This window comes from Thunnus albacares, chromosome 20 (genome assembly GCF_914725855.1).
Source record: "Thunnus albacares chromosome 20, fThuAlb1.1, whole genome shotgun sequence".
NCBI lineage: Eukaryota > Metazoa > Chordata > Actinopteri > Scombriformes > Scombridae > Thunnus > Thunnus albacares.
In genome coordinates, this window is record NC_058125.1 from 4,146,954 (window position 1) to 4,159,134 (window position 12,181).

Below are 12,181 nucleotides of genomic sequence, written 5' to 3' on the forward strand. Positions count from 1 at the left end.
GAAACATATATTTAACAAACTAAACTAAACTAAGTGATCAATATGAAGTCAGTATAGAGTGAATCAGTGTATCATTGCATTAACAACAGTAAACTGGCATTTGATTCTAAATGCAGGGATATGTAAAATTGGCAAACTTGTTTATTTCTGTTGTTATTTTCAGCCATAACTGTAACTTATAAAGATAAATAATTAAACATAGTGGTCCGACCTATCTGACGTTTTTCTGCTGTGTTTATTTTATGCACTGTATTGCTTTGCTGCGTCTTTGCTTTGTTTTGTGTGGATCAGCAGTAAAACCTGTATTAAACTGAGTTTATTTGGGATTGTGAGGAAAACAAAACAGACTCTTTACTGAGTGGATTGAACTCTGAGAGACACTCAGACACTTACACATTGAAAAACCTGAACCCTTCTCCTCTCTTTATTATTACCCAGCACCTCTATATACAACTAAACTTAAAAGGTGCAATGTGTTTCTTACCTGCCCTTCTTAATGGTTTCTCTGCCCAGCAGTGGTCCAAGAACAGGATCCAATGTTTCCTCCAAGTTCTCTATCAGGACCACGTCACCTTCTGCCAGAGCTCTCTCTATGGCATCCAGGTACCTTTCAAAATAAAGCAGCAGGTATTTCTCTGTTAACGCTTGTCTGAAATATGTCTAAAAAAAACCACCATGTCCACGTTCCAGCATAAAGCAGCTCACCCTCTCTGTCCGATGCGAATGACGCGCAGATTTTCTCCATATTTGTTTTTGATCCATTTGATGCCCTGCAGCTGGGGGTCCACCATGAGGGGCCAGCGCTGGCAGGAAGTCAGAATGGTGGCGTTCTCGGTGGACATCCTGTCGGCCGGGAGCCCCTCGTTTTGCCACGCCGCAATGTCGGCGTCGTCGGTCAGCATGGTCAGAGGGTCCAGGTCAGGGGTCACGGGGATGGGAACCTTGCAGATAATATCAATAAGTATGTGTGATGTTTGCAAGTTCCAATTGTAAGACTACACCACAGTGGTAAAAATGATTCAAAGTTATAGTATAAAGTTAGATATGAGTTTGTCTCCGACTAAAACTTTTCTCTATATGTGTTTACATCCTTTCATTGACTGTGACAGAGAACTACTGTATATGAGGCTTACTGCAAACCAGCAGATAACTGAGTCTTTCCTCAACTTGTTTCATGTTGTCTTCACAATCTCAACCTGCATCAGAATCTTGTTGGGAAAAAAAAAAATCAGCCTCCTCTGACCTTTCTTTCAGTCTTAACGCATCTGTCAGGGACTATTTTCAGATGTGGATTAATGCATATTTGGTGCTACAGTGATTTGTTCTTTCAGCAGCTGAAAAGGAGAAGATTACCCAGCTTTTCTTCAACTTGTGTAAAGAAAAACTGTTTTTTTTATAGCTCGGGGGAATGAATCGCTTTGTTTTTGCAGCTCGGCTATTGATTCTGAAGCTTATGATAATATTGTATTGAGGCGAGATGATTAAATAGGTTATGAACAAGCTGACACTTTTGACAGATTAGCTTTCATCTTATTTGGAGGTAAAACTGAAAGTGAGTTCACTGTCACTTATAATCCCTCACTGTGAAGCAAATCCATCAGTGTGCAAAACTACGTCAAAGTACAGTAGGTCAAAGTGAAGCAGGAAGTTGAGTTTTAATTTTACTGTTCATCTCTGTTGTCTCTTCATAAATAAGTTAATCTAACCTGGAAGTTTGTTTACAACTTGTCTGACTGCTTGTTCTTGTTCTTGTTAGCGATGTTGCTGCATTCTCAAATGTCAGCAGTTCATTTGCTGAATAAGATATTATCATAACCAACAGAAATGGAGGCTGGAGCTGAGCAAATAAGGTAGAGAGAGGGATACGACATGCAACAAATGTCCGCTACCAGAATGAAGCTGTGGACATTGCTGTTATACGGTATACATCTTAACCAGTAGGCTACTGGGACGTGTTTCTTTGTTTTTACCATCATAAACTTGTAGGAAGAAACACGAGAAGCCCAAGCTGACCAATCACCATTCTTGAGGTCTCCACATGTCATCTCTGTAGCCGGTGTAGCCACGACACCTTTAATGCACAAGTACAAGCCCACACCCACCTTCAGCTGACTGAGATAAGGCCTCCAGGTGTTGTCCATAAGCTGCAGCCTGTAGCGTTTGGTGAAATACCCCAGGTAGGAGATGAAGGCGGTGATGAGGAGGACGTCCCCGCACAGAGTCCTCTCCTGTTTCCTGAAGTTCTCTACGGCCTCGGCCCAGCGAACGTTCTCTGACGCCAGACCTCCCACCTGAAACACAGAGACAGACCAGCTTTACATCCTGTAAAATCAGATCTAAATTCATTTTCGGCCGCCGTCATCGATGTACAGACACATCAGGAAATCTCCAGAACTACGATGCCTTACTAGCTGCAAGTCCTTTTTTATTAGGTTTTCATACCCTTTATTACCTCTCTGCTCATGCAACACTTCTACTCTTTACTGCAGCAATGATGCAATTTCCCATCAGGGATCAATAAAGTTCACCTTAATATCTTATCTCTTCCAAACTTGAGAGGCACCCAACTTGGATACAGACTGTAACTTTTCAGCATAAATCACAGAAACACTTTACACTTCAGCGAGTTGACTGCATTTGCATTGATATTTGTGAGTGACTAGCAGATGAGCGCAACTTCTTGTCCTTTTGTTGCTCCCGTCAGGCCTTTTGGAATCTTCCTCTGAATAATTTAGATTATCATACTAACAGTGTCAACACTCATCTTTTTGTTTCGCTGCTGTCAGCAGGAGATTACCACACCGGCAGGTGATGGCGGGATTTATGCATATATGTATGTGTGTGTGTGTGTGTGTGTGTGTGTGAGTGTCTTAACATATGGAAAGAGAAGCTACACTAACAAGCAGAGATATGTTTGTGCACTAGTGGTGTGACGCTAAAGCTACTATCTGTATTTTTTTATCTAATAAAAATATCTGTATTCAAATTTATACTGGAGTTGGTTAGTGTTTATACCCCAAGTTGTTAGAAACTGTCAGCTCGGCTGCTCACTAAATATACAGAATACCATTGATAACATACAGTATTTTAACCATCTACCTAAATGAATCAGACCCACTTAGTAAATAAAAAACATGTAACTTTGGTCAATAGTCACACAGCAGCACACAACAGTTAATGGTTCAGGTGGAAATGAATAGTGCAAATGGAACAGGAGGTTTTAATAGTGGGCCATAATGCATGATGTTTCTTTGAATAGTGGAGGTTGTGTACTGTATATAATGGGAGGAGGCCCTGATGAATGTAAATTTGAAAGTTATCAACAGGTCTTAAGTTGTTTATGCAATATGAGGAGGTCCAGATAAAAAGAAAAAGAGTCTATGAAAAAAGAGAAAGCTATTGACAAACGTGAAAAGCTCTCTTTTCTCGCTTTTCAGACGGTACCTAACTTCAGCTTGTCATTTACTGTCAAGTCTCCGAGGTGCAGACCTTAATATCAGATCATGAGGTAAAAATAATATAAATCAGGCTTTATCCTCCACTGCACAACTAATCTAGTGAAAACTAATGAAAGTTATTGAGGATAAACCCTGCTGAATATCTGAAAATTGAACTTCAAATGATTTACATCTTCTTGCTTTAAGTAGCCTCTAGCGTATTTGTTGACAAAATCTGCATCATGTAAGATGCTGCTGCTTTGGCTGCTTATAGTCTCCACTATACAGACAACAACTACCTGGTTAAGTCTCAATCTGATTATCATAAGCCAAGAACTGAAGCTTTCAAGGGCGCCTAACTCCTATCATTTCTACCATTTCCAAAGTGATTTATGGACTTTTATTCTCAATTTATCCTCATTCTGCGTCTGATGTCTGTGTGCGTTTCAATTTGGAAAGAAGTGTTGTGACATTTTTAACAAATCGCGTCAATCGGATGATGCGTCCACATGAAAATGGATGCTGAATAATGTATTTGCATTCATTTACATCCTCATCTCGCACATCTGTATCTATCTCATGGAAGGAGTGAGTGGAAACAGCTGGGGAAAGAGAGTGTGTTGTGGGTGTAGCTGATGCTCCGTATGACCCCGCTGTCGCTCTCCTCACCAGGCGGTTGGCCAGGGAAATGGTGCGCGCCGTTGATTCTGCTTCCTGTTGGCACTTGAGCTTGTCTGCGGTGGCTTTCTCAAACTTGGCTGTCAGCTTGGCCAGGTTCTCATTAAGGTGCTGATAGGGCCGCAAATACACACACACACACACACACACACACACATACAGAAACAGAGAAAAAAAAAATTGGCACTTGTTAAAATACAGCTTAGCCATAAAGAATCCTCAAAGACAGAACAAAGATCACTGAAGTCTTGTGTATGAAAGAAACTTGGGAGCGTGTGAAAAGTTGGTTAAAACTTATCATTCCCTCTGCTATGGATTTGTTTGGCATATGGAAGCAATTAGCACAAGGACAAACAGGATTAATCGGTGGAGAGGCACACAGGTTCATTAGATTAGTTTGAGGATTGCTAATTCCCCTTGGCTCCGAACCCACTCTCCGTTCAAGCGATCTGACTGAGGGCTGGAAAAAAAAAAAAAATGACAGAGAGAAGTCATGCTGGATCTTATTAACAGTCGTCACTCTGCACTCTGCGGGGTTTGATGTAAGCGGACGCCGCAGCGTCCCGAGCACCGCGCTCTGCTGGGGCTCTCTGGCTCTCTGTTGTGCTGAATGTCAAACGCCACTGAAAAACAATTATTTACAGCTGCTTTTATCAATAGAGTTTTTAGGTTGATGGATTTGGTTTTAGATTAATGAAGAGTAAAAGCCTTTAATAGCACTTACACCAGCTTTGTATCGATGAAATACTGGTGGTGTATCATTACTGGCAGAGCGTATGTGTCAACTGTCACTCAAGCTTTGATAAAATAATTCATATCCTGAATTTCTGTTTCGGTTTATAGCATTTGGTTGGTTGTTTTTTATTTTATTTTATTTGTTGCATCAAAATATTATTATACTGCTTATCTTCAGGGTTTGATAGAACTGTTGATCATACTGATGTCTAAAGAATCTTTTATGTGCAAGTGCTGAGATTTTTAAGTTTTCTGCACACGCTCTGCTTTGTTAAAAAAGTCAGCCCACCAAACTGAGACTTTAAGACTCTATTTAGTATTTGTGTCAGTGTGTTTTTGTGTGACTGAAAAACAAGAGCAGGACTTCAAAGAATAGAAAGGAACTAAAGTCCTTTCTTTAATAAGATGGTAATACATAGGTTCTCTGGATTTTAGATATTGAAATTGCCTTTGACAGATATACTTGGCATCTAACAAACAGACTCTTTCTCGTATGCTCAGTGCAACTCAAAGGCTTACATTGATCTTGCTCTTGATGGCGGCGAGCTTCTCCTGTGCAGCAGCCAGCTCCGCGTTGGCCTTGCTCAGAGCTTGACGTTTGGGCTCCACCTCGCAGTAAACCTCGTAGAATTTGACGATGTTTAAAACCCAGGAGCAGAGGCCCGCCGCCGCATATGACTTGGAGGCCACCAGATCTGGCTGGAATTCTGGATCCTGGAGAGGGATGAAAAGATGAACGCAAAAGTGCAAAGTGTAATACTGATCAAACACTCGCACATCAGAGCTCTGATTGATTCAAGTCAGATTGAGAGCTGAAAAAAATATGCTGCCCCTTCAAAGACAAACTCACTGACAGCATATTCAGTCAAAACCGAGGTGAGGCCACTTGTTGACATTTGTTTTGCCATACAAAAAATAATTAACTCTATGACCTCAGCAACAGAGGGACAACCAGCTAGACAGCTAGCTAAAGCAAGAGAGCTAGCTTAAGTTAAAGCTAGCTAGTGAGATAGCCACGGCTAGTCTTTGAAATTCATATATTTTCCCTTCTTGTTTCCTGTATTGAAAAATATTTACTGTTTTAGTAATTCAACATGTTTTAGTAATTCAGTTTACACCACATACATGAAGTAGTAATGAGTAGCTAATTCCAATAACAATGAAGAGAAAAATGCAAAAAAAGTAACACTAGATGAGTTAGCCTAGCCTAGCTAAAGAGAGCAGCACAGACTGTAATCTCACTGCTGACTTTGGCAGAATTCATGTAATTTGCAATGGTTAAGCTACCTGAATCACATGTTTAAATGTTGTAAATTATATATTATTTTATTATAATAAGGTTCATTAACTGAAATGAAGACAGCTTTTTATAATTATTCTTCTTAATAAGAATATGAATAATAAGAATAAGAAAACAGTTGAAAAGTAGCTGCTGCTGTGCTTCTTTCAGCACCACAGAGGCATGGAGAGAGAGAGAGAGAGACACTGTTTATTTCAGTAACAGTAGTACACTTAATTGCTGTTAGAAAATATGTTCAAAGACCATTTTACTAATCCACCCTCCTGTGTGTAAAAATTACACCTTTGTACCCTTGAGTGCTACGGTTCATACATTAATTTTATTTTCTGTTTTACAAAGGTGAGAGGGAAAATCAAGTCCTCCATGAATGCTGTAGCTAACTGCCGTTTCAGAAAAACAAATTCTCCTTTCTTCGCCCACCAACCCCACGAGATTTCTGACCGATGAACGGCATGACAGCTCCCACATGGCTTTTGTTGACAGATTTTGGTTTGCTTCAAATTTTGCCATGTAAAAGCCAAACGGCACCAAAGGAAAAACACACAACTCATCAACCGATTCAGACCCAAGCAAACAGGTGTGAAAACACCCTTAGGTTGCTCCGAGTACAAATCATTCTTTCTGCGGCCGAGTTGGGTTGTGAACTCTCTGCCGTCATTACTACACGGCTGATGAATTATTCACTCATCTCAGCTTGACCTACATTTCATTTCAGATCGATGAAAGTGACGTTATGTGACTCCTGTCAATCATGCAGTGCTTTCAATGCAGCGGCACTGTGGCTGTCTCATGAGGCAGACAGGCACAGTAGTGCTGCTTTTTTTCACAAATATCTGTTGTTTTTTTTTTAAACAATTTGATTATATAATCCAATTCAGAATATTCATTGACAGCCCTACTCCTGCATTAATTAGTAAATAAATTAACTTTGTGTAATTTCCTCTTAAAAATTTACAGTCTCAGTCGGTCATAAACATAAATTCTACATTTATGTCACAGTTTTTGTTGACATTGTCAGAAAGGTGATAAATCTACTTTATGTTTATTATTGAGGTCGTAGTGGGTGGTGGTGGTGGTGTACTGGGGCGCATTATATTGAAAAGTGTTCCTAATATTTTGCCCCCATCATGTATGTTAATGGAGTGGACAAAATATTAGGAACACCATTCAATGTAATGCACTCCAGTACACCACCACCACCCACTACAACCTCAATAATTACAACACATTACTACTATTAAATATTAAAGGCCTTTTAAAAGTAAAATGATGTCACATTAATAGCCTCTAGCAAGTGAAAGTGTGTGGTGTACATAGTAAATTTAGAGTGAATTTTGGCTTTATCTGCTGCTCTGACATACCTAGTATCCACTTCATTAAACTTGATAATCAGGGCGGCTGTTAAATTTGTAACGCTTAATTAACCGTATGATTTTCACTGGCTGTCATTTGGATGCTCGACAGCAATAATGTGCCGCTGTCATTGTAGTCACACCACTGCTAAATTTAAGACTTATTAGTTGAACTTGCCGAGCGACAGACAGTTACTTGAAACACTCGCCTGCAGGTAAGGCTGAATAGCTTTCAGACAAGCTTCTGGGATGTTCTCCTTGTTGAAGTTTATCAGAGAGTCCAGGAAGGCGTCCACTTTGGCCATCATCACCTTCGCAGCCTTCCAGCTACGATCCTTTGGGACTTTGCCGCCGGGCGCCATCAGGACCATGACAGCCGCAGTGACGTTGGTGACCGCTGCCACCGGAGAGCCGAATGACTTCAGCTCTGTCAAGTTGTTCTGAAGTAGAGAAGGTAGAGTGAATAATGGATGGAAAATGAAAGAGCCGTGATTTAATTGAGTTTGAACGACTGCACATCTCTGTGGTCTGCTGGGGGGGGGGGGGGGAGAGAAAAAAAGAGAAAAAAGGATTAGAATAAAAGAAGACGAACCTATGCTGACTTTGAGAAGACAACAGAGAATTCTAATTAGGGCATCTTTAGAAAGCTCTAAGCAGTGATTGAACTGTCTGTTCTGCTTGTTTGAACAGAGAGCACCTTTTAAACACAGAGGGTGTTTTTGAAAATCCCCCAGGCTGCTCATAAACCTACATGGGATGCGAGGATGAAGCTAAATGCCCACAGAACATAGAGAAGACATTATTTTAGCAAAGACCCGGCTAATTCCTGTGATTCAATAATCTTTTATACAGTTCAAGGCCTGTGTGGACATGACTTATTCCACTGAAGCTGGGAAAAACTATATCAAACAAAGAAAAAAAGACGACAAACCCTCTTAAAAAAAAAAAAAAAAAAGAAGAAAACCGAGAGAGAAAAGTATGATGGAGCAAATCAATAAGACACAGCGAGGGATAAGAGAGTAACTGACCTTATTTAGAGTGTTAAGGGCATCCTGCGCAGCGAGGAGAGCTGGTTCAGCCTTGGCTAAGTCCTCCTCACAGTCTCTCTGTTTGCCGCTGACCACCACGGCGATGGCGGCGACCTTTTGCTCTTCCTCATCAGCCACGGCCTTTTCCTTGGACACCTTCTCAGTTTCTATCCCAACCACCTGGGGGACGGCACACAGGATTTATTGCTGGGTTAATGTTGCAAGCTGAGTCAGTGGCTTAGTTTTCACAGCATGGCTTTCCGCGTGGGTACACTCTGAAAATAAACAACTATTTCAGTGTTCAGATGAAACTGTGTGTTTCCTAATAGATGGGAAAAAAGTGGACATTCAACTGGCTGAATATGGAGCTAGAAATCTGAGCTACGTAGCTTTGAATGCTGGCAAACCAAGAGTGGTAGGAAGAAAAGTTCGACGTGTAAGAATGTCGTACAGCATGCTAATGTTTACCCCTCCGACCTATTTGAGATCGATTTGCGACATAAGATAACAGAAGATGAAAAAGATTTAAGGTTTTTAAGTCTAGCTTCTTTCTTTCTTTTTTCCTCACGCTTTTATTCGCTGTGAGCAGAGCTGTTTCACCCGATGCCAGAAATCCATTTGTGGATTATCCAAAGTAACAGGGACGTTGTGTCTGGGAGGACAAGCTGCTGCTGAATTTTTTTAAATGTCAGTTTTCATTTCTTTGAGCACCACAAGCAAAATGCCGCCTCACCTTCATTGTATTAGGGTCACTGGAGAAATCTCAGAGACAGAAATCTGAAAACCTGGATAAATATAACCAGAGCTACCAGCTACACACACCAGCAGAGGTACTGTAAGTGAAACAATATCAACATTTAACAGTGATTTTTTCTGCGGTGAGTCTAAAAAGGAGCAAAATGTTCTCGCCTGGATCAGCTTGTCAGCATCCTCGTTCTTCTGCTTGAGTTCCACTTCTTGAGCAGCCAGCTTGGCCTTGAGGTCATCCACCTATCAGAGGATGAGACGAGGAGGCCGGGAGGTCAGGAGGATGTGATTGGCTGACACTGTAGGCAAGACTGGAGATCTGGATGAATAAACTGTGGATCTTATTCACCAGACCGGAATGAAAGAGCCTCTCTCCATTCATGTACATACTGTATGCTTCTTCAGCAATCTGTCTGTTAACTGAAACTTAAAGGTACCCTGTGGAGGTTTATGGTAAACAAACAGCAGTTGTGAAAACTATGGAAATGTTGGACTTTTCCCTCTACATTTATTTGACAGCTGTAGTTAGTAGCTACTTCAAAGATGAATATGCTATATAATACATTAAACCAGCTGACATATAAAGTAAAATTAGCTCCAACTCAGCATACTAGGTTAAAACAAATTCATGATTCAGAAGTGCCTGAAAATCAAGCTAACAGGTACACTTCCTGTCAGGCAAAGTCAAGCCAAGTTAGTTGATCTTTATGCTAAGCTACGCTAAACACATCCTGAGTTCAGACACACTCTCGGACACAAAACAAATAAGCACTTTTCCCAAAATGTTGAACTATTCCATTAACGGGAATTCAGACGAATGACGAAGCCTTTCTGGTCTTCACAGGTTGGGAGGAAGAACAGAACACATGCTATAAAACGAGGGGAGTGATCAATAGAGCGCAGGGGCAGGCTGCCGACAATAATCTATTTTTGTCTCATTAAATGGTATAAGTAGCAATCAGTGTGTATATCATGGGCACTAATGAATCTATCGCTATCATCTAATTGAATCTCTCGGGTGGTTTTGAAGGACTGATCATTTGTTTTTCTTGTTTGTATCATCGTTGGATCTTATTAGTAATACAATCGCTGATCGAGCAAGATGGCAGTTTAATTGAAACCTAAACATCTCCTCGGTTCTTCAAAGCAATAAAGAAGATTTCTGTGGCTCAGGAAATTCCAACAAATAAGCTTCACAAAAGGGGTCTAACCCTTTGCGGATAACATTTTGTGCCCTGCAGGATTGTGCCGTGGACCATGCATGTGACCTTTAATCCATTACTACAAAAAAAAATCGGATTCTTGTCCGAGCAGATAAAGGGGAAGGAAAGGATGAATGGCGTGCATATCTGGAAAAGAAATAAAAGCTTTAAGATCAAGAGCCGCTATCAGCACACACACACACACACACATATACACAAATGCACAGACCAAGGACGGTCGTAAAGAGAAATTAAAGCTGTTACAAAGTCCTCATAACTCCACCGACAAATAGGGCTCTGCATTACCGTCCAACTCCATCAAAATGTTGCACTGGGGAAATAAAAACAGACGGTTTTTCATGCTTGTCTTTCAGCTAATTAACAAACAGGAAATCAGGCCGGAGGGAAGACAACCCTTTCAGGTTGTGATGATTCCGTGCAAAAGATTCGGTTGAACATTAGACGAGCACCAAGTGAGCCATCAACATGATGAATAGTCGGGGGGGAAGACAGCGGTGGGGAGGGTGAAGAGGGACAAACTAATTGGTGGGAGACATGGGTGATATTCAATACATCTGAGCGGCTTCTGTGTTGTGTTTATCATCTTGCAGATAGAAATCCAAGCTTCTCTCTCTCTGTTCCTGGCTGGCTTTTAAAAAAAAAAAAAAACATGGCTACAGCCCACTCTCACTCCCTGTTACTGTAAATGTAGATTACAACTATTGTTTCTTAAGGCAAGATAAGATACCGAAGCGGGCGACTATACCCATTCATCCACATGCGTGATGGCTTATGGACTCAAAACCGTTCCGTTTCGATTCAACGGAGTTTTGGATTTCAGTGTTTGGCTGGCATTGCCGTGGTGATAAGTATAGCTTCATTCATGCAACAAAGAGACATCTGGCTGTGTGCGTATAGGGAGGGGAAAAAAAAAGTCTAATGTTTCCAGTTATGATCCTTCTAAGGGAAACCTGGGATTTTTCTTCTGAATGCAAAGAGCTGTCGGGACTCATCAGATCTTTGTTAAAGATTAGGCTCAAAGACTTACATCTAACACCGCCCCTGTCAATTACTATTACTGCTTTTACCTCCACGAGTTTTACTTGTACTAGTGCTACTGATACTGCAACTGCTACTACTAGTATTACTAATACTAGTCCTATAACTATCCTATACTACTATTATTACGAATAATACTATCACTACAACTGCTACTATTACTATTATACTAGGATTACTATTACTACTTCAACTGCAACTACTACTATTCCTACTACTTGTACCACTCTACTCGTACTATTGGTATTACTATTACAACTCTATGAAAAGCTGTGTTACATGTTAGTCAGACTGTCAGTGTTACTAGTTCAGTATTGGGACTCGTGCATCAGAAAGCTGACTAGTTGGGACTTTGGTGCTACTATTGTGGTGCTCAGCATCACTTGTAAGGCTTCTGTTTGAACTAGTTGGACAAAAGTACCACTAGTTGCTGAAAACGAGTGACTAGTAAGAGTTTTGTTCAACTTGTACGAGGAAACTGACATCTGATATCAAGGATATGGAATAAATGCTCAAATGGTTTTCCATAAAACTGCTACATCTATTACTACTCCTGCAACTTTTACTATTTCTGCTACCAGTATTATTACTACTACAACTTCTATTACTAGACATATTACTAGTCCTACCACTGTAACTACTC

The 12,181-nt window shown here is 40.6% G+C and overlaps 1 protein-coding gene across 8 annotated transcripts in view; it reads right to left on the reverse strand.

The window, feature by feature from the left end:
• Positions 1 to 12,181, reverse strand: part of dnah9 (dynein, axonemal, heavy chain 9) — a 178,919-nt gene that overhangs the window by 76,615 nt on the left and 90,123 nt on the right. For all 8 annotated transcript variants that reach the window (XR_006399614.1, XM_044338784.1, XM_044338783.1 and 5 more), the window contains 8 exons: positions 9,440 to 9,520; positions 8,531 to 8,710; positions 7,712 to 7,942; positions 5,370 to 5,564; positions 4,107 to 4,226; positions 2,103 to 2,291; positions 706 to 941; positions 485 to 607 (listed from right to left, as the gene is read on the reverse strand). Coding sequence is in view for 7 of the 8 variants with exons in the window: in XM_044338784.1 (XP_044194719.1) it covers positions 485 to 607; positions 706 to 941; positions 2,103 to 2,291; positions 4,107 to 4,226; positions 5,370 to 5,564; positions 7,712 to 7,942; positions 8,531 to 8,710; positions 9,440 to 9,520 (1,355 nt within the window). In the remaining variant the exon portion in view is untranslated. The remainder of the gene's footprint in view (positions 1 to 484; positions 608 to 705; positions 942 to 2,102; positions 2,292 to 4,106; positions 4,227 to 5,369; positions 5,565 to 7,711; positions 7,943 to 8,530; positions 8,711 to 9,439; positions 9,521 to 12,181) is intronic.